Source organism: Orbicella franksi, chromosome 8 (assembly GCF_964199315.1).
Source record: "Orbicella franksi chromosome 8, jaOrbFran1.1, whole genome shotgun sequence".
NCBI classification, from domain to species: domain Eukaryota; kingdom Metazoa; phylum Cnidaria; class Anthozoa; order Scleractinia; family Merulinidae; genus Orbicella; species Orbicella franksi.
The window spans coordinates 15,039,119-15,062,549 of record NC_138152.1 but is presented as its reverse complement, the minus strand read 5'-3'; the positions used below and the strand labels follow the sequence as shown (position 1 = coordinate 15,062,549).

The 23,431-nt window shown below is 38.1% G+C and overlaps 1 protein-coding gene across 1 annotated transcript; it reads right to left on the bottom strand.

The window, feature by feature from the left end:
• Positions 1-5,545: 5,545 nt before the first annotated feature.
• LOC145494740 (uncharacterized) lies at positions 5,546-20,580 on the bottom strand. Its single transcript, XM_081474313.1, has 6 exons — positions 20,254-20,580; positions 18,785-19,108; positions 16,598-16,912; positions 14,807-15,079; positions 11,684-11,917; positions 5,546-8,152 (listed from the first exon to the last, which is right to left on the bottom strand). Exons 1-6 carry the CDS (start codon positions 20,510-20,512, stop codon positions 7,827-7,829), a joined length of 1,731 nt encoding a protein of 576 aa, XP_081330439.1. The 5' UTR covers positions 20,513-20,580; the 3' UTR covers positions 5,546-7,826.
• Between the last annotated feature and the right edge of the window lie 2,851 nt (positions 20,581-23,431).

The following is a 23,431-nucleotide window of genomic DNA, read 5'->3' as shown; positions in this document are numbered from 1 at the left end:
ATTGTCAATGCAGCCAATGACCCATTGACAAAAGTAGGAATGGCCATGTAGAGAAATCCTTTGTCTGCCTCGTGACAATTGACTGACAAAGAAATATATACAGAAAAAAAATAAATTAAAAAAAAAATAGAAATATTTATTTTCAATACTCATTCAATTTTTCTGCACCACTTCTGGTTTACCACATAACTTTGGAGAAGTCAACGCTTAAGGAGAAACTGTTGAGAAAACTGTTATCTTTATTACTTTAAGTTTGTTTGCACAAATGAGTTTACATATGTCATGCTTAATTTAATTTTGCTGCCACTGCACATACTCTAAAACAGCTGCATCTGCAAAAAACAAAAGCAAAAGACGTTTTTCTCACTGTCACAGCTTCTACACTAAATATGAAGTTATGAATATCGTTAACTTTCTTCAAGTTATAAGCTTATGTAAGATACTCGAAAATGATTCGTGACAAACTGATGTCACGCTATGGTCGACTGAAGCAAATTTTGGTCGAAGAACATTCCTCTTCGAGGTGAATTTTGAGCAACCAGAACACCGGAAACATCCTTATTTCTATACGTTAAATTGTATCAGGGTAAGTGTAGTTTCATTAGTAAAAGCCGATTCCCATATCAAAAATTAGTTTTTCGGATATTGACAAAACCGCTAGCCCTGTTAAGCTGGACTAGCCGATAAAACAGCGTTGCCAGCGAGTACGATGAAATCAAATGCGGGGATATTTTGTTTCATAAGGTTTATAACAACAAGGGTTGGCTGGAGTAAACTTTCACTTAACTTTAATCAAATGAACGCTGTCGCTCAAATGAACAGTGTCACTCATTTTAAGAGCTGCAAAACGCGAAGCGTTATAAGCTGAATTTCTAGAATTGAATTCCGACCTCAAATCATTCATCCGTCAAATAGTAAACAGCGGAACACCGGAAACCAGGTACGACATCTTGCCAGGGCATGGTGTACACATTAAACAGTCAACCATTAATGGGAATTCACATATCACAAAGGAACACAAAAGTCTCGGAGGCTTGAAGACAACTTTTAATTTTGAGGTAAAACAAAAGGTACATTTATCGATCACAACATTCACTTCACTTGAAAATGAAATGGATTAACTCAAAAACACAAAGGTACCCAGAATATTAAAAAATAACTTCATAGCAATGCTGGACTCGAATTTAGTGAAGGATTGACGAAAAAAGGAATGGTGAGATTTTCTTGTTTAACCACACTTAGTAATCGAAAATGAGAACAACATGGTTCCCTCATCTTCGCAAGATGAGACGAATAAAAATCTAAAATATGAGCTCAAGGAACCAGTAATACGTTTTACTTACCACAGTAGCCATGTTCCTTTTGTTTGGCGTCGAATAAGGCCTGTGGTACCCTTTGGAATACCGCAAAAATGAATCAACGCTTGCTTTGCTTCATCTTTGTTGTGAGGAAATCACCATCTCCGTCGATGACATGTGTGCACGAAAAGCGGTTTATCGACCCTAAAATTGCTATAAGCGATATGAAACGGGCATTTTTCTCTTCACTTTGCATTGCTTTTCTCGGTAACATGCCTTACATGACTTACTGAGGACCTGTTAAAGAATGATTCTCCTTCGAAGGTTCGGTTGTCAAATTCAACAGCACCGAAAACCGCGCGTTCAAGCAAAAGTGCAAAAAAAAAAAAAAAAGAAAAGAAAAAAAAAAACTTTTTTACTTTTTCGCGCATGCGCAGACAAAAGTCTTCCTTGCTGGTCACAATTAAAGTATTCAGTTGGGTTGACTCTGGGTTCGTTTGGCTTTATGAGTTCCTTGAAGTTAAATAAGAAATAAGATGGTGAAGAAAAAAGAGAAAGAGTAAAGAGGAATAAAAGTTAAAGTCTCTGAAAAAGAATGAGAGAACTTCTTGTTATCTACTCCACTGAAAAACTGAGTGGTCAGCATCTCAACAACGGCATGCTGCCGTCACTCGGTTTAGATTATGGTCTTTGTCGCCAATTGTTAATTCAGTCTAAAGATTTAAACTGCCAGCCAAGCCCTGCCTCGTCTAATGATAAAATGGCGGGCGTCGTCTTGCGCAGACTCGAAAAGCCGGAGAGTACACTAGCGCGCTTGCTGTTGTTTTTCGAATCTGGCGGGTGAGACACGATAGGTTGATCACACTTAAAGGGGTGGACCTACTGACTTCTGAGAAAGGGTGTGAGTGATTTGGAACAGACACGAATTGTAGATGCGGTTTTATCTAGTAAAGTTAGAAAATAGTGTATTCTTTAACTTTCTTTTATCTCGATTTCCCTAACATAGTATGGCAAGCAATTTTTTTTCTCGTGACCTGTGTAGGTATGATTCTCCGTATAACAAGCTCTCTTTCGGCTATCTAAACGTGCCTATTTCTTTTTTTTTTTTTTTTTTTTTTTCTTGTTCTTAAGTCGGCTGTGGTCGTGTGCGTTATTTTCTATTATGTTTTTGTTTTTTTGTTTTTTGTTTTTTTCATTTTTTTTGGTGGTGGAGGAGGGGGAAAGACAGTATAATTAAGCTTGCAGTTTTTCTATTCAAAATCATCCACCCACCCCTTAAAAGTCAAAGGGTCCACCCCTAAAACCGCAACAATGCCGTGCCTTCTCTGCTGAATTTCCAAATATAGAAACATGATTGTTCGATCGAGTTTTCCCGCGGTCTATTGCTTCCATTTAATGACAAAATTTGAATCTTTTTGGCCCATTTTTGTGTTAGTTTAACTTCACAGCGCCGCTTGTCTCGCCAATTCCACGTGCAACTGTGGCCATGTATTTTTTCCTGTTGGAATTTAATATCTTCTCCGGTAGACAAAAAACAAACAAACAAAATAAAAAAATACAAACGCGGCGAGAGAAAGCTCTTTTCCCCTAATCTTTTTGCTCGCCGTTTTTTTGCGCTGTGCCCCAACTAACTGAACGCCTGTAAAAGGCTGACTTATTTCTAGTTCCCCATGTTTCAATTATTTTCAGGCGCAAATCATTTTCAGGGCGTGAATAGCATCTTTTAGGATATTTTTTCTTTGTTTTGCGTTAAAAGCCTTCATGTAGTGTCTACCAACCTTACTTTATTTCCCAAGTAAGATCAGTAATTTTCTACCGAGGAAGATTAAATTCCAACAGAAGGCAATACATGACCGCAGTTGCACGTGGAATTGGCGAGACAAGTGGCGCTGTGCAGTTAAATGGCTGTTTTGGGAAAATATTTTAGAATTTGTTTTCTCAAAGTACAACTTAACCTGTGTATCTATTTGTTTCTTTATTTTTCAATCTACATTTTTTTTTTATCTTGCTATTTTTCAGCGCTGAACAGTCCACTTCAGGCGGTGTGAATTTTTCAATAATTACTATTTTTATCTATTAATTTTTTATTTCTAGTTTATTTATGTATTTAATTCTTATTTTAATTAACTTTTTTTTATTTCTATTTATTTTTTTTTACCTTTTTTGTTTGTTTGTTTTTGTTTTGTTTCTAGACTCCGTAGTCCGCACTCTGCACTCCGCGTTTTCGGAATAGCCCTTTTCTATTACATTATCTTTCTACTTAGTACTATTTAACAAGTGAGAAAAGGCAACTTATTTTTTCCACCCCTACTTTGACGGTATCAGTTAATATAATGCCACGAAGGAAATTGTTCAAGGCAATGTTAATTGGCCATCGATAACAGACTAAAGAGAGCAGACATTTGCAGACAATAAAAATTAAACAATAACTGATTGATATAGATTAAACGATTAATTTCCGATTTCCTGCTTGTATCCCTTGCGTTTATAGTAAAAAAAAAAATAAATAATAATAATAATAATAATAAAATTAACTGAGACACTACGCATGCCCTGATTGGTCAATAGAGTTGCTAAACCTACGTTCTATTGTACCGGTAAACCACGGTTCCCAATCTATGGCAGCTCTAGGCGGGAACTGAGAACTCGGAACTCTGAGCGATAACAAATGTAATAAACAGTTTTGCCTTTCACTGGCTAAGATATCAATAACACGAATATCTTTTCATTCAGCATTGCATAAATAAATATGGGTGGTCAAGAAAGCAGGGAAAAGATTTCTTTCTATCAGAAATTTTGAGTTTAAACGCATGCATGCATACATAACACGATAAATGAATTTGATTTCCATAAGCTTAGCTTTCAAGCAATAGTTTTCATTGAGCAAAATACAGAGAGAAACACGGACTTCATAGCCTTCAGCATAAGTAAATAAATTCTGAACAAATCTCGGAAGTAGCGTTTCTGTTACTAACCTTTATTTCATTCGCCAAACATTGGAAATTTATCGTTAAACACTGCGTTGAGAAAATCGATGCTGAAGTCACGAAAACAGCTCTCTCAATATCGGTGCCAAACTCTGCGACCAAAGAAATTCAAGGCATGGAGACCGTTTTAAATCAACCAATAAGCGCCTCGTATCCCACGACAGCCTAACGCCGGCGATGCCAAGCGATTTCAGCATGGATTTTCTTGGAAAATGTTGGAGGGATGAAGCTCAAATTTTGGCGTTAATTCCAGTTTGAAGTGGAGGAGGTCGCGGCTGGCGGCAAGCCTAGTTGCAAGCCTTGTCTCCCTCTCTTGTCTTACCGGCATCCGACCAATATTAATTTCGTAAAAAAAAAAAAAAAAAAAAAAAAAAAACGCTTCAGACGGCCCAGGAAGGCGGACAAACACCACACATGAGTCGATTAACGTTTCATTTAATTTTATGGGGATATTCAGACCGCGATGTGATTTAGATATGCAATTTTCAGAGCTTTATTCATAACCCTCATAGATTCTGTTCGTTTCATATAAACAGTTATTAACCACGAACACATAGGATGGTCCGGCTGTGGATGAATCGCTTCGCCAAGCACATGAAGTCTGGACTACTAGCACACTTTTCGTACAGTCTTTTATTTTCGTGATGACCGATTCTACTTACGAATCCCTTCTTTTCCCCTCAGAATACTTTTGAGTTAATTAATATGCGTTTTACCTTTCACTGATAACCTTTTCCTTTCCTTTCTTAAAACTTTCTTAGCGTGAAATGTTTTCGTCGCTGTAAACTACAGATATCGTGTCCGGCGAGGAGTCTATGCTTTCATTCTTTCAGTCGCTGTAATTGGTTTGTCCCGTTATCTTGTGAATTTGATGAGAACAAGCAACTTAATCACGAAAGTACAATAAATTTTCTTCTCATTGACAGACTTTTCCATAGTTATTACATAAAAGCGATAGACCACTCTTTCTATGGGTTTACCGGCGCAATAAACCACTTGGGATGTTGGGAGAACACTCGAAAAACTTGTAAATCACTCGCCTAACGGCTCTTGATTTACAAGCTTTTCTCGTGTTCTTCCAACGTACATCCAGCCTGGTTTATTGCGCCAGGAAACCCATAGAAAGAGCAGCCTATTGCTTAAACCTACAATTCATAGATAACAAGCAGACACAACATGTAAATTCGTTCACTGGTAGATGCGGTTTTATCTAGTAAAGTTAGAAAATAGTGTATTCTTTAACTTTCTTTTATCTCGATTTCCCTAACATGGTAGGGCAAGTGGGCGTGGTCTTCGACGCAATCTTCAGCCAATCAGAGCATTGGAATTACTGTATTCCCTCGATTAAACTCCGAGTCCCGAAGGAACGCTAGTTCTCCAAAGAATAGTAGTAATACGTCCCACAAGAAGTACCAACAAGTCCCATCCAACTTCTCACTATCGACTTTGACGTTCAAAGATTTTAAATAAATATTGTATCCTTCCTGTTGCGATGGAATTGCGAAGGCTGTTTTTTTAGCAGCCAAAAGTTCAAATGACCGCACTTGCTGTTGGGACCAGTTTAGATGATAGGATGTGATTACTTTCACAATGGGCTTTAAATTGTTCGGTTTTCCACTCGTAAAGACCTCGTTTTATTTTGCCAACATATATTTAAATCTCTTTACAATCCCAAAAACTTGCCAATCAGCTGGCTTATTAGAACTGACGAATCTCGGTTGAAATTCCTCCATTTAAAACTGTTATTAAGATTATTGTTCGTAATAAAAAACAAACAAAGCCCTAAAACATTTATATAGTGCTTTATTCATCCATTTACAGGGGCGTTCTGATTGGCTCTTAATTAAACTAGGAATATCATTGGTTTTCAACTTAACCACGTTCCAGGGAATGGCTGGGAGAGCAGAATAACGCAAAGAGGAAGGGGAAGGAACGTGTCTCTTACGTGACACTCCCTCCTCCTTCAATCCCCGCTCTCCCTCCCCCCTCTTCCTCCCCGCTCTTCCTCCCCGTTCTCCCTCACCGTCCCTCCCGTTTTATTCTATCCTACTACGTAGGCTATTTTCAGCTCCGAGCTTATACGGGATCTAGGAAACTTAACGCGCTGTGACTACCTGCACCGTGCCATGCTAGTTTTTAGCTCTTTCCTGGAAATCTCTCCAACCGATCGATAGGTGCACTAAGTTCACGGACTAACCACCAGCTTAACTTATTTAATAGCACTCACTCCTCTAAGATGCAAACCGACTATTGTGCATGACAATTGAGGAAGGCTGGAGTTCTGTATCCATATCTCAACTGAGAATCAAGTTCGATCCATGACCTGATTATAGCAAGAGATGTATTGTAGTTAAAATCTTCTTTTTGTTGCTGTTTTTTGGATGCTCTTCGTACGCTTTGCTTTAAATTAATCTTGGATAACAGAAAATGGAGCGGTCGAGTGAGTTAAATTAGACTGGGAATCAAAACAATGTTCTATCTACAAGTTCCAATTTTTAAATAAACAACGCCCTGGAGTTAACTCTTTGACAAGACAAAAAAAAAAAAAGAAAGAAAAAAGGAAAAAGATAAACTTAAATTTTCAGTGATCTTTTTGTCTACCCTGCAGTTAACTTTAAGATAAGAGTGAAAGAAAAAAAAAAAAAAACGGAAGCAACAATTGATTATCTTACAATTTCGGCGTGCTTTCTGTGTGCTCTGGTGTTAGCTCTGCGACTAGAAGAGGGAAATTAAAGAAGGAAATGAAAAGAACTATACACTTAGAATTTCTGAGTGCTGTCGATTACAGTGTGAAGCACGGTGATACGCATCCGCGTTCTCTATCACCTGGATAAAATACTGCCTTTAGTCAGCACGATGAACCTTTGTAAAAGGTCTCTTGATTAAATTGAAGGAACAGTTTCCTGGATGATATATCCCGTTTTAATACAACCGTGAGCTTGGCACATCGAGCACACATTGGCACATTGAGGTAAAAAAAAAAAAAAAAGATTAAAAAAGATTAAAAAAGAGATCCCCAAAGTGGATAAAGCGAAGAAATATCAACTAAAGAAAATAATTGACTAAAAAGATTCAAAATTGTTTTAGAATGGAGTTTGATTTCTTCAAATTGCTCAAACTGTTACCGCAACCACTCTTGCAATGCTGGATTTCTTTCTCAAATACTTGTTGTATTTATACTCTGTAGAATCCACTGCGTATCCAATTTATTTGACATTTGGTTATGTAATATTGAACTTGGGAAATGGATTTTCGATAATCGCTGAATCAAGATCGCAGACTGACCCTTTAACTCTGAATTTCGTGATGTGTCAATATACCAGTTTTGCTACAAATTATTTAAACCTCATTGCAAAAGGACTAAAACTTGCACGAGTCTGTTAGTTCTTGTTCTTGACTAGTTCTGCTAGCATACAGCAATACCCATAGTATGGTAAACATGTTTACAGATTGAATGAGAGGAACATAAAGTGCATGAAAAAGTAACAACGAGACCTCTGCAATACATTTCTGAAAGAACTGATCATAAGGTGACACAGCTTCAGCCAAGATAAAACACCTCCACCTCATCAGGTGTGAAGTTACGAGACCCAGCCAGGATTGTGTGATGGTCTTGTACTTCACTTGGAACAGAGTAGACGCTGTATTCACCAAAGTCTGAGTGGGACCTAGTGTTACTGTTGGCATTGTTAGCAATGTAGATGTCAAACCCTCTACCAAACGTTGGACCATAACCTGAGTACCTGTAAACTGCACGTGATGGATCTGCTACCATGCTCTTAAATGGTCCAAGACCTTCTTTGTTGCGGAGTGAAAATATGAACGCATTGGAAGTGGAACCATAACTACCATAAACACTACTTGCATCTGAAGAGAAGGGAAGAAAAGTGAAACAAGGGGTGCTTACCATTTACAAAAACCATCCGGTTGGAAATTTCAGGCATAAACATTAAACAATTAAATTGAACATTGCGGGAGAGGGAATCGCTATAAAGTATATCCACATCAGCTAGAGAGACTTATAAGAGCAGAAAAATAGCATCAACCCAAATCACAGCCCATATTTTCTGAAGCTTCCCACACGGAATGGCGCGAACCATTTGATTTTCCAACAGGAATTTCCGGTTTTCCCATGTAAATGGTAAGTACCCAAGAATTACATACTAGGCGGTTCTACGTAAAATTCGACCGCCATTCTAAACAGCACATCGCCAGAAAAGTCGAATCGGAAAGCGCGGAGATTGTTTGTTTTGAGTACAAATAAACATTGCTGTTGTTGTTGTTGTGACTGGACCGCATCAATACGACTGGATTGTTTTTCGGCATAACTGTGTCAGTGTTGTGTAATATGTTTTGGGGTCGCGTGAAAAGAAAAATGCTCCTTTGTCTAAAAAAAAAACGGATCTATAGTTAATTTCTGGCGGAGAAGCGAAGCAAGTAGAATAGATCAATAAAAGAACCCGTAATAAGGGTAGAACTATATATCAGAATGAGAAAAAAATATTCCGCATTGGAATCAACAGACAGATGCAGAGGTCAAGTTATACGTGTTACCGTATTCTCCAATTAAACTTATCTCAATAGTCCGCCAAAATTCAACCAAACATAGACCTTAAATTAAGAAAAGTGCTACATTCTAGTCTTTATCGGGTTGAAGGACGTCTGGTCAGTAACTTGTCGATATTGTGGCCACGATCAGGTTGAAAACAAGTAATTGGGTGAAGCCTTACATCGGTATGCGATCATTACAGATCTTAGATCTACGCTTACCCCATATGTCGGAGTTAGGCTTTTGCCGTTCGCCGTTTCGCACTTGCGTCGATTTAGATTGGAGTAAATTGAAGCGAATAAAAACCATCCTGTCGATGTATTGGAAATTGTCAAAATTACGCCAAAAAAGAAAAAAATATATATATATAAAAATAGTATGTGTTCTAGCATGCGTAGCTTTGTAAAGAAGTATAACATAATAAATTGACACACATCCACTTAAGCCGCTGCCATATGGATTTCCACTTGGAATCAGTGCCTTTCTATAAACAACAACAAAAGGCTAGCTAGGTAATTACTTATTTGCCTAAAAATTATAACCAATTTGTACAAAAAAAGGGTACTTTTTTCGATTTTAGTGTTTTTACGTGGAATAAAATAAAATTTAAGGCAATAAAGCCTGAGGTTATTAACTTACATGAAAACCTAGCTACCTCTTGACGTTGAAAACGCGAGTAGAAAACCTCAAAACGTGACGTCTTGCTCTGGTCACGTGCCCCTAACCGTTCGCCGTTTGCGTTGCAGTGAACGCGGATGTAAAAGTGTGGGTTGAATGGCGTTTTAGAGAGCTTTCAGCGTGCTGTAGTGTTGCGAAAATTCGGTGAACAAAACCGAACCGAGCACACGGCTGTGAGAGTCTACAACTAAGCATGTCCATTGGACTTTTCTGGCGATGAACTTGGAAGAAATCTATACTCACTACGTTAACCTCACTTGTTACTCTTATTCTTATCACGTTTCATTCAGTTGAAACCCTTTGACGCCCAAGTAGCCATATACGGCCACTTAATGGTCGCGCTCTTTGTACCACTTCTGACGTCATCAATTTAAATATCACCTGATATTATCGATAAGCAAATGGTAGTACTAGGCTAGCCCTTTCCGCACAATGGTCAGGTTTAGATATCGACGACATTCCGATGTCGCAAATCAAAAAACAACGTTATCAGTTTTGGTTCAAAAACGGTGGTAAAATGGTCCACTACGCCTATCACTGATCAAGGTCCATTTCTAGGCTTCGCCCGTAATTAACATCCAACTTTTCACGGCAGCCAGAAAGAACATACAATGCAAAAGGTAGCCAGTGTAAAAGGGCCGAGAAAAACAGAAAGGAAAGGGGCAACGAACAAAATTGAGAATGGTGAATGGCGAAAAAAAAAAAAAAAAAATGCCCGGAATTGAAATTTTCTCAATTTTGTACCTAACCCTCGAAAAATCTTTCCTTTTAGTGAAAAATAGCTTTCTTAGCAAGACTTAGGCTTATTTAGCGTCATGGCAGCTAAAAAAACCTGACTAAACGGTTAAAGAAAAGCACAAATTTTCTCTAAAACTTTCTTTTTCGCCATAGATCGGTCCAATTGACCATTCTTAGTCTCTAACGAGCAAAATTTGGCTCGATGAAGGATTTCACACATTTTTGGTTAAAAACGGTATTTTTTGGCGAAAGTTTGGTATTCAAAGGGTTAAAGGGATAATATCACGAGAAGTACTCCGGAAAGCGAGAACACAAGAGACGTTGCATCAAGGAAAGTAAAAATAAAGGTCTTCAAGTAAATGATTATACTTGTGCACTGAAGCTATTAAAGGGTATTATTTAACATTCGTTCCATAACCTCGCATTGGAAGAGGTGAAAAAACGTAACGATACTTCCTGTTAGTTACGAAACGTATCAATTATTTTTTGGTTATTTCCCACTCCTGGTCCTCGGGGACTCGGTAACAGTGTTCGAAGTATTATGGTCTGGGCCATGTGCTCGCTTAGTTTCACAAGCTAGTCATCAACACAAATTGTTCTTGGATTTCTCTATCACGAGCCAGCAAAGCTTGTAAGTGTTTATTTCAGTTCTTTTCATGGTATTCGATTTCGCTTTGTTTATTATTCCTTTCTTTTCAGTCAAACCAAATACAGATACAAATACCAATGAATAAAGATCGAGTTAAAATTCACAATTCCGTTTATCAGTATTCAACATGAGTGAGGCAATGGAGTAATTTTTTCATCAAATTATTCTTAACTTATAATGGAAGAGATGATACGGACGTTTTACTTTGATCGAAACGAAGTGATGGCACGAAAAGCTGCAAAATTTTTGGCGCGTCTTTTGCTGAGTAAGTTAAAAAGGAAGAGGAAAGCCAGCGAGAAAATGTTTTCCATAAATTTTTACTCAGGAGTTGTGGGTCCCGAAGACGCAGTACTTTATTTAAAATGCAATTTCCTAAAGTTGCACTACATAACATCTTGGTGTACAACGATGTTTGACTATACTGGCGGTTTTCCACTCTTTGTGGTACCACATTCGACCTTTGCATTGGTCGCAACGCAGAATCATGGAGCTCCCTAGTTTTTAGCAGTCTGATGGTCAGTCAAACAATGAAAAAAAAAAAAAAAAAAAAAAACATTACTTTGAAAGCAAAGCAAATTCTCACGTTCGATATCACAACTCGCACCTAGACTGTCATCGGGCGTATCATACACATATTGGTAAAACGCTTTAATATGTTAAAAGATAGATCACAAAGCCACTGCCAATAAAATTTTTGAACGTTCTAAGTGCAGTTGTGCCCTGCTACTAAGGTCCAAGACACAGTTTTAAACAAATAAAATAGAATATAAGCTACGTCATTTACCCCAAGGTATATCGGTGTATCCTCCAAACACGTACTGTCCCTTTTTGATGATGGTAACCGTGTCGCGTTTCCCATCACACCTGCTGTGAAAGGTACTGACAGCCCAGCCGTGAGTGGAGGCGCGGTAACACAGCACCCAACGAGGATTGTTTCCAACAGCAGGTGTGAGGAATTCATGAAGGCGGCTTTGATAAAATGCATTATCCATTATTGTAGTCGATTTCATCCAGAAAACTGAAAATTACAGAAAAGACAGGATTTAACTAAATTATATAGAGTGAACAACTGACTCGATAGCTTCTGTTCGTATAACGTCTGAATTAGTACCAGGGCTACAACAAACTCACTGCAACGGATCACAAGACCATTTACCATTGAGGGTCCCCAATAGGTTTTGGGAGTATTCAAATGGCTCTTATGAATCAACAATTCGCAGTGTCTAAAACTACAATATCCTACCGCTCAACGATTTGCCCAATATTTCCATCTTGGTATTGTTCTTGGAGCATTTTGTAAATGTTTTTGTCCTACCCTATTCCCCTCCTGTTTATCTCCAAAAGTGTCCGGTCAATAGTAATTAAAATTACATGGTGTGTGAGGCGTCCAAACCTGTCTAGTTCAGTTATAGGCATGACTCGATCATGGCGTCAGGAAATAGCAAAAGGAGATTACAAATTTCTAAATAATATTCAACATTCAACACCTTGGTTCGGCCACCTTGAATTTTATCGATTTATTTCTTATTATTATTAGCGACTGTGCAATAATCATCTGGAGAAGAAGGGGGGCTTAAAAAATGCGTGAAATATGCACCAAAATTAAGTCATACCCCCCTCTCATTAGGCAAAAGTTAATTTCAACCCCCCTCTCATATAATGATGATATTAAGGCTAACCCTCTCCCCCTTGAAAGAAGTCTCCATCCATATATAACAGAGGTATTCCTTTCCTACTGGATGACAGATAGGAAAACAGAAGTTCTGAGATCGGAACACCTTAGAGTTGATACATTTCTCAGTTGTATCCTAATATTATTATTTATATTTGAACTCTAACAGCTCTGCCACTTCTTTTCCAATTTGCAAAAAGGAATGAAAAAGTAATGCCTCTTCCACTGTATGTGTTAAATTTTACATCCAGCCCTCCCCCCCCTTTCTCTTGTTGTCATTTTCTCCTATGCCCCCCTCTAATTTTCCAAATCCCCCCCCCCCCAGGTAATTATCACACAGTCTCTTATTTAATATATCTAACCGAATTCGCAAAAACATGTCCCTATTGACTCAAAGACAGTCGCACCGGCCAGAAGTCCTCTGACCAGCCGCCTGGCTAGGCGATTGGCCCCTCACGCATGCACGAGGCAAGGGCCACTCCAGCAGGGTGCCATGTTAACACAGAAGCCTCAAACAAGGTCAAGCAATTGAGTAAAATACCCAGAAACACAGTCAATATCAAGCTTATTTAACACTGAAAACTCAAAGTCTAGTTGGCTGAGGGTGTCAGTGCAAGACACCCTCGCCTTGTCCCTGCTTTTGACAGCTAGCCGCCAGCAAACCAGCGCGCTAGCAGATAGGCCGGTGCCTGGTCCATGTGCTTGGCCTGGCCTTAACGGAGCCCCCGCTGGGTTTAGGGTCATTAGCTTAGCCTGGATTTGGGCGCAGCCTGAATCCAGGCGAAAACCTAGCGGGCATGTTTTTGTGAAATCGCTCAGAATAAGTCAGGGAAAACTTAAAAATATGGGAAAAGAAAGTGTCTGGTAAAAACTGAGTCCGCGTTGGTTTGTTTTATACGTTTCCGTTATTAATATTTTAAATTGGTAGAAAACTGACACTTTTTCCAACCTTTTTTTTTTTTTTTTAATTAATTTTTTTCTTTATTCTTTTTAAATGCTACTTACACTACTTACAATACAATATTAATGTAGTTACTTACACTACTTACAAAAACTTATTACTTACGCCACTTACGATACTAACACTTACTCTATATAATACGCATACTCACGCTACTAACAATACTAATACTTACACTGCTTACAATACAACATAATTAGATTACTTGCCCTTCTTACAATTCTAGCACGGTAAGATCATACATTCCGAGTTGCAAATTACAGAAAATATGCATGGTATATATATATGCGCCTTGTTTCTTTTCCTTTCATTTTTATTTTCGTTTTCAGGGGACTAGGGTCGAGTTGTCAAGAGATTACAAAAGAGGCAACAGAGGCTCCCACTTTTTTAAAACGATTGTAGTTGTATTTTTTTCCATTTTATAGATATGTTTTAAATACAGTAAGAAATCATTTAGTTTTGGAGAACATTTTTTTCTGTCTACATAGCCAAATGTAATATTTAGCATTTAAGCAGCAGAAGTTAATTTGGAGTTTATGTTTAGAGCTATCCGGCCTTAGGCCCAGTGCTGTATCAGGCTCTAAGGGTGTCTCCTTGGCAATAACTTGGCAAGACTGTAGCCATACTTCAAAATTGTTCCAAAAATATTGAGTTTTTGGGCAAGCCCAAAATAAATGTACAAGTTTCTCTGTTTCTCTTTCGCAGAAAGTGCATTTTTCGCTGTCGACGAGACCAATTTTTTTCAAGAAGTTGTTTGTTGATATTCTTCTATGAAGAAATTTAAAATTGAAAGTTATAAGTTTTGTGCTCTTTGTACATTGAAAAGCCATTTGGTAAACCTTTTTCCAGTTGAGCTCTTGTTTTGTTGCGAGAGTGACGTCTTCCTCCCACTTTTGTTGACTTTGATTGGGTGGTTCACTTTTTCCTGATACAAGTTTCTTATATACTAGTCTACTAGGTTTTCTGCTTTTTAAAAATTTTGACAAGAAACTTTCATGTTTAATGGAGGTTCTGATGTTATGGGGTATATATCTTTGAAGAAGTTTTATTGAAGAAATGATTCCAAGAAAGGTTAAAGGTCGGGCTGTCAGGTCATGTATATACTTTTTCCAACCTGCTGTAAACTACATATAATGCAAGGTTGTCATTGCGCTACTGATTAGACCCAAGCGTGTTAGTAGCGTCCTAGTGTTTAGGACCAACCTCTTGAGGACTAAAGATGACGATATTCCTAGACAAAAACGGTTTTTAGTTCAATCGTCATCGACACTCACCTGGTTGGACATAATCTAACGTGGTCAATGCTCTAACATATCCCAACTTGTTGGTGGCTTTGCACTGATAAGGACCAGCATCTCGACGACTAAAGTTGGAGATCTTCAGTGTACCATTGGTAACAGTGCTTCGACCTTGTGGCAACGGCACAAGTCCTCTTGACCAAACAACCGTCGGTTGTGGAAAACCAAATACTTGGCAGGTAAGAGAAGCTTCTGAATTTGCTGTTACTTCTATAATGCTTTTGGGAGTCTCGATGAATTTTGGAGGAACTGTACAAACAAACAAACAAACAAACAACAAACAAACAACAAACAAACAAACCGATAAAAGCATACTGTAGTCTGCCAAAGCCAATTCTAAGGGTGTTATCGCATTATTTGAGTCACATCCAATTTAAGCGGTTTCGGCAAGATACCTGTGTGTATTTGACATGCAGGTAGGGTTAATAAGAAAATGTGAGAGTTATTTCTTCGTTTATTTATTTATTTATTTATTTTTCTATCTCACCCTCTTTTCCCACAGGATTAACTAAAAAATATGCGAAATTCACAGAACTTTTTCGTTTTGCGTGTTGACCGTCTTGAATCTTTCCGGAAAAGACAATTTATTCCCCCGTTGTCTTCCTCAAATAATGTAGAAATATTGAAATAAAATTGAATGGAAAGGAAAATAGTGATAACGATTGCATTTTAGAGAAGTGTTTGAATAAATTCTACCTGATGGTTCGTTCGCTTAGCTTCATTCGATTCAATTCCCGGCGTTATCAATCGAATCGAGACAATCGGACTCAGTCGATTAATTCTGCATCGAGCACTACACATTAAAATCATGTTGTTAGGAGGCTGTCTCTATAAAAACCGACCACTGATTTTACTTCGAAAATTCGATTTTTCTCATAAGCTGGGATTTCGAAGCCCTTACCTAGTTATTTGATTAAAAATTCTAATTGAAGTTTTCTAGGATTAATTGAAGTTCGGTCCGCTCGACACAAGTTGCATGCCTGCCGAAACTGGAAAAATAGCACATATTGCCGGCGCTCTAAAAAAAAAATATATATATATTCGCTCAAAAGTCCAAAATTCTTTTTTTCAACTATAGATATATCATAGCAGTTTGTTTAGCCATAATGCAATTATAATTCAGTAGTTTGGTTCAAAACTCGAATTTAACGGGTAGAAAATCTTCTCTTAACCGTTGAAGAAACAACATTGTGTCGAACTAGACGCTTGACGGCGATCGTATTCGATTGCCGAACCCAGCCGAAAACACTCGAACGAGGTTTGATTGGTGAATGTTCGACTGATTACGCGGGGTTAAGGAAGATACATTGTTATCAATATAGAATTCATATAGCACGGCATGCCGTACTTTAAGAAAAATAATACTAAGATATCTGAAACCCTTTTTTTTTTTTTTTGAAAACAGGAGAGCCAATGTCAACCACGATAACAATTTGGGCAATTTGGGCAATTTGGGCATCCGGCGTAGATTAATAGGAACGGACGCGAAGGGAAAGACCTGAAAATATGACATTGTATCAATATGCTGAAGACTTACAAGAACTTTAAGCCCCCCCCCCCCCCCCCCCCCCCTCCTTGCGTGCATGCACTTGGAAATCATTATATATTAGGCCGCACTATCGAAATTGGTGTGGTTAAAAACGATAAAAATGTACGGAGACGCGACTCCATGTTCAATTTGCATAGATGTTTTAGTTGATGACGAAAGTGCTCCCCCTGCATACTGCATTTTGCTTTGCATACATCCCGAGCATATCTTATGCTTACCTTCCACGAAAAGTTTTACCACCTTCCTTGCTTCTCCCAAGATATTTGTAGCAGTGCAAACATAACTTCCCGAGTCACTGTAAACAGCACTCTTGATCTCTAGCTTACTGCCTTGACCGTCCGTATTCACCAGTCCTGTAGTTGTTCTACTCCAGGATACGCTAGGCTTTGGATTACCATCAGCTGAGCAGTAAAATGTGGCGATCTGGTTCTGAGTTACAGTAAGTGAGGCAGGCGATACAATTACCACTGGAACAGATATTGACTCCCCTACATCACCTTTAGGTCCCGGATGCCCCGGCGCTCCGACTTCACCTTAAAATAAAAAATGCAAAATTTGCTGTTTGATGTGTCAAAGGCATTGCTTTACTACAATCATTTAAGATCACCAACGTATTTAGTAATTGAGACATTTATTATATGAGTAATTAGTAAAATTTCAGAGCTGGGAAAACAAAAAAAGGTTCCAGCAATATGATTGGTTGAGTGTTTCCTTATATGACTGCTCCAGTGCGGTGAATATAACACTTTCCAGGCCTGGTTACTACGCTCGAGACGTTTCCCATCTTGGCAAGTACACATGGCGGACAGTTGCTGAATAGAATGTTTATTTATTCGAAAGACATCACTCCAAGTCCAGAATATTTGGATGGATGGAGGATTTTCAAAGTGACTGCTGTCGCCCTTGGACCAAAAATCCTTTCAAGAACTCATTTTGAAGACATTTTAGAATTGCAAACGAAGTGGTTACATTGATCGCTAGCAGGTCAGATCGATTGACCGAGTTATATTTTTCTGTAAACTAAGGATACTCATTTTTACGCGATGATGACAACTGCGAATAAAGTCAACAACGATAAAACAAAGGTACCGGACGAATTTATTTTTCGTGGTGTTTCGCTTGTTTGTTTTACTGCCGATTTCGATGACTAAATTGATTGACAATCGATGTACATGTAAGCCTATTATTAAAACTACGGCTGCATACGTGTATGGACACGAACAATTGCGTCTGTGTTTTTTATGTTTTAGTCCGTTATTTTGTATAGTCCTCTCTTTTCAGCTCTGAAAATTATACTAAACGAATTATTCGCCTTAGGCTCAGTGAACATCGGTGAATATTCACCGAGACGAAGTCGTGGTGAATATTCATTAATGTTCACCGAGCCTGAGGCGAATAATTGTTTTAGTATAATTTTCAGAGGTGAATATGAAGGACTACAAAATAACGGACTAAAACACAAAGACACAGACGCAATTGTTCGTTTTCATACACGTATGCAACCGTAGTTTTAATAATAAGCTTACATGGATATCTATTGTGAATCAATTTTTTCATCGAGTTCGGCAGTATAACAAACGAAGGAAACAGTACGAAAGATAAATTGATCCGGTACCTTTGATTTATCGTTGTTGACTTCATTCACAGTTGTCGTCATCGCCTAAAAATTAGTAGCTTTAGTTTGAAGAAAAAGAGATTTCGGTCAATAGATCTGACTTGCTGGCGATCGACGCAACCACTGCGCTTACGACTCGTAAAAGCCTTGAATACGTGTTCTTGGAAAGATTTTTAGTCCAAGGACGACAGCAGTCATTTTGAAAATTCTCCATTCTTTCAAATATCCTGGACTTGGAGTGATGTCTTTCGAATAAATTAAAACTCCATTCAGAAACTGTCCGCCATGTTTACTTACCGAGATGGCAAAGATGGCGAGCTTAGTAACCAAGCTTCAGGGGGTAAATATAGCGTCATGTGATGAGCTTTTTGACCGATCAGAATGTCCAATTGTTATATTCACCTCTGGAAATTATAATAATTACAATGTTCACTAAGCCTGAGGCGAATAATTGTTAAATATCATCTACTTATTTGCATTGAAAATTTTCCTCCAACTAACTATAAAATAATTATAAAGATTATAGCTGTGTTTTCTTTGAGGGAAACACTTTCCACTTGGTTTACTTTGTAAGGAGTGAATTCACACAAAAAAAAAAAAAAAAAAATACAGGCATGATTATTACACCATGAAGCTCGAAAAGCGTTGCAACGATTTGATGAATAGTTCCATCACGAAGTAAAATTTACAAACCCATCTGCTTATTTACGATTTAAAAAGAAGTACTAACCCCATTCTCCACGAGTATTTCCCGAGAAGATTTGGAAATCACACAATTAGGTTATTCTACCTTTTTCTCCTTTGATTCCAGGCGTTCCAAGATCTCCCTTGATTCCTTGTTTACCCGGTTCACCTGGCGCTCCCGTAATACCTTTCGTTCCTTTTTTACCTTTAAATCCTTTGGGTCCTCGTTTACCACGACTCCCTTGACTTCCTTTTGGTCCGGGTGGGCCTGTTATACACACTTTATTTGGCACGAGGCAGTAAGACTCCACAGACTCAGCAACAATCGACCTGAGGTACCTCTTGAGAACATCGCTGGCTTCGTCAAGATCAGAATCGCTGTGGTTCGTTTTTACGCTGCGACGGACAATTTTGTTTGTGTATGTTATGCCTATGAAAATTGACGAAGTGATCAACTTTTTATACAATCTCTAGATCTGCATGACTGATAAAATTCCATTTTCTTCTGTTTTAGAAATTTTCGACTGATCGAATCCTAGATTCTCTTTGCAAAAATAATACATAGTCAGCAGACAAGTGAGGAAAACAAAGACAATCATCAATTTGAGAAAAACGTGACTAATTAGGGAAAGGAGGTATCCCATTTCCCGGTGTTGCCTTTTGCCACTGACTCGAACCGAATCCTCGTGCAATAGGCCAATTACGATATATTAAAATTCTAACTTGGCTCCGAGGCTTAGAGGAATAAAACAAAAGAAATCGCATCGAGGATGAGGGTTGAATAATTAATTTCTTTTGTTTTATTTCCCTAAGCCTCGGAGCCAAGTTAGAATTTCAATATATCGAAATTAGCCTATTAAAATCTTTTAGATGAAAATGAGTCTGTTTTGCACGAAAATGAACGAGTAGGTGAAACACATTTTCATATGAATGGTTTTCACATGAAGATTCGTTGTGATACAGAGACAAAACAAACAACTCGGAAATGGTCTATTGAAGATACTAGCCGCTGGATTATAAAACAAATACTCGCCGGCCCACGGGTCACTAGTTGTTGGCATGTCTTCGGCATTTCAAGAAAGGACTAGTGTGTATCTGATTAAAATTCCACTTATTTGCCTCAATTCTTTTGCCTTGGATGATAAAAGACGATCTTGATTCATTAAACGATGTTCACAATGACGATGATCAGAAAGATCTAATTACGAGCGGCCGTCTTGTGATATAATGTTCCTGACTCATCTAATAGATGAAACTCTAACGTTATCAACTTACTCTTTGGGTCGCTTGTGTCGAATCGAAGAAGAAGAAATAACGGATGATTCTCGACTCCAAAGTTATTGCCTATAGTTGTTCAATGAATTCCATGATCGTCTTCCTTACATCCAGTCACTTATTTAGATTGACTTGCTCCCAAAAATATGTCATGATAATTTGTGAAGGAAAACGAAAGGAGTTTGTTAAAGCGTTCAGTCATCCCCAGCTACAGGCAATACTACAACAATGATTCCATAAAACTTGCGGAAATGTCAAGGCCGGCAACAACCATGAAATCCTTATTCCTACAACACTTACCACCGAGCGCATCAAAGTTCTCTTTCACAAGAGCTTGACGAGTATCTTGTTCTTCTTTCAGAGCATCTTTGATTTGTTGAATTTCGAGCGTGAATTTTGAATCCATCATTTTCGTGTCATGGGCCACTGTCTCGATTCTCACGAACAGCGTGATCGTCAACAGAATCGCAGCAACGGACAAAACGGAGGACGCCTTGTGAAGACTGTCGTTATGTTTCTCTTTGGACATTAGTTTGCCCTGTTTAGCGCAGCGGTCCATTGCTCTTTGGGGAACTCGAAACAATCAAATATCGATGAACGCGCACGAAAACTGTATGTGACCTTCGATTTCAGCAGGTCCAGACTGGCATAAGAAATCGTAAACATCCGCAGTATCGCATTACGGAAAAAATACCAGAGACAGAGGTATTACGCCAAAAATAGCCATGCACTTATTGAACTATTCCGAATACGTCTTTTCGTTTTTGAATTTACTTCATTTATTTATTTATTTATTTATTTATTTATTTATTTATTTTTTTGGGGGGGGGGTGGGGGGGGGAGGTGAACACTGGTCTGGCGAGGATGCAGCACGTATGTAGTCGATTTACACGAACCTTCAAAGGAAATCAAGAAAGGGTCGAGTTATTGGGTGATTACAACAAATGACCTGAAGACAGGGAATAGAGTGTGTTCGTGTCAACAAGTTTTACGTAATTTTGTCTGTAATAATGATGATATCCGTTCAAAGTTATTCAAGTTATTAAAATTAAAGCATTTTTTGCAAATGACGTATCCCCAATCACACCTAATCAATGTTAGAAAGTGTCGCTTTTTTGTTTTCTTTTTTGTTTTTGTTTTTGTTTTTAATGAAAAAAAAAAAAAAAAAAAAAAAAAAAAACATGCCGTTACCTGATTAACAACATTGTAAGTGGGGCTTGGTATCAGTACATTTTCAATTAAGATTGCGGCAACAAAATTAAATGGTCGATACTTTTTTTTTAAATTTCAGCTTGATCAGCCAATACCCACATGCTTCTCGCTTTGAAAGTATGAAGGAATTTTCAGTTAAAAACATGCTCGATACATCAGCTCACAGTTAGCATAATCCACCCAACGACTGTAAAATTCCAGTTTCAAGCACTGTATAACGGGTTTTGGGTGGGCGCTTATATCGGGGGGGGGGGGGGGGAGGGGGGAGTTATAACCGGAAAAGCGGAATAGGGTGTTTGTATACATATAGAGATGGACCTGTAACCTACGCGGGGGTATAAACGTGGGTGGAGTGTGGGGGGTTAACTATTAACCTCGCTAATGATCAATAGAAGGCTAGGGGAGCTGGTCAGTAAGTGCGTTTTCGTGAGGTTTCTGATAAAACGTTTCCGGAGTTTGATTGGTGGGTAATCCTGAAACAGTCAGCTCGCTGAAAGCTTTTTGAGCCCGCCTTCCAATTGTTAAATAACAATATTTTCTATGCACAAGTTAAGAAAAATTCGTTTGGTTTGTCCCAACAGTCACTAGCAATACAAAGAAGACTTGCAGTATAATGAACAGATTAATAACCATTGCCTAGTTTATGTGGCAGAGCTAGTCTCTTCTTGTGCAGGGAGAGCGCGGGTGTAAATTTGCATTATGAAACGCAGCTTTAAATTTTGAGTTTGAATGAATGTTGTGTGGTGGAATCAGGATAACTGATAGAAAATGACGAACTTAGGGACAACAAAATAGAGGACTAGACAGGCTTTTTTGGAGCTCTCCAGAATTCCTATAACTCGTTTCATAGTCGTGAACTTCGATAAAAACAACACACAAGGATGGGTATAAGTATAATAAAACTTTACTATTTGAACCATATACTTGCCTACTTACAATAATCCTTGATTCACATATTTTTATTAAGGCGTTCAAATCATACTACAGTAGCAGATATTGAGTATGCAATGTAGCGAGAGTAACAAGAGTTCAAATTGTCGCTTGAACTCTGACTACCCTATGCGCAATACCTCGATTAGTTTTAAATCTGCTCAAATTGTCATGAATTTTTGATGGCCATAAGGTGTCATTTCTACTGCTCTCACAGCATGTTTGACTCCGCGCGAACGCTCAAGACCGTTGAAGAAAACGTGTCGGTCTAAGTCTATTTTTCGGAACTCTTGTCTACTTTCGCGTAATAATTCAGCACACGATGTCCATGACTAACAACTAAGCGTTTGCACAAATCTCTTAATTATAAGATTTTAATAACGCTGTCACACAGAGTCGTTTCGCTAGTTTAAAATTTTCCTTTAACCCGATATATTGAGCTATTATGAATAAAAAAACTAGGTACAAACATTTGTTAATTAAGTGAAGTTCGGATAAAAAAAATCGATCAGCCGAAAAGAGACAAGTCTCTTATTTTAAAGGCAGACTAGTTTAATAACATGACAGTCCTAACGGGACTCATATATTAGATAATTATGTTACAGTTATATCAATACTAAGTGAATACAACCAACTCTATGACCAAAGATACAAAGTTCTTTCATCATCATCATTGAATCTGTCCTACCCATGCAAGTGAAAAGTTAAGTTTAGGGTTGATATTTTGTAAACTAGGACTCTTTTCTCTTAACCCAATAACGGTACAAATCTTCATCGAAGCACATGTAACTCCTATTCTTAGCATATCCAGTATCAACCATTATAATCCATCAAATGTTTTCGCTCGCGCGCGATTGGTCTAAACACGTCACGTGGCCGAATATTCCCCAGCTAAAACTGGGAAATATCCGAGAATGTTCCTCGATTTTCAAAACTGCTTGTACTGCGAAAAAGATTTGAAGGATAATAAACACAATAGCCTCCATTTGGGGCGAAAATATGCTCAGATAATGTCCGCGGAAAAATATCCTAGCATATCTTCGCGCCAAATAGAGGCTATTGTTTATTTAGGTTACCATTATACCAATAATAAGTAAATAGAAATAGGTCTCTAACCAAATAAACTAAGCTCTCCCATCATTGCCATAGAATCTACTCAAGTAAAAAGTTAAGTTTAAGTTGTTTGTTTGTAAACTACTAGGACTCCTTTCTCTTAATATATAACCCACTAACGGCACACTGCTGCCAACTTTTCGAGACCTCAGCTTTTACTTGCTTGAAAGACGTATAAGATAAAACCCGAAAGATTTTAGCCCTGTCAGTTTATGTAATGTTA

Bases quoted from the DNA above. Each gene is read 5' to 3' on its own strand.
- LOC145494740 (XM_081474313.1), bottom strand. From the start codon at position 20,512: ATGGACCGCTGCGCTAAACAGGGCAAACTAATGTCCAAAGAGAAACAT. The intron at 16,913-18,784 runs GTAGAATAACCT...TTTTATTTTAAG, and splicing joins TGGAATCAAAGGAGAAAAAG to GTGAAGTCGGAGCGCCGGGG. The intron at 15,080-16,597 runs GTAAGCATAAGA...TTGTTTGTACAG, and splicing joins GGTAAAACTTTTCGTGGAAG to TTCCTCCAAAATTCATCGAG.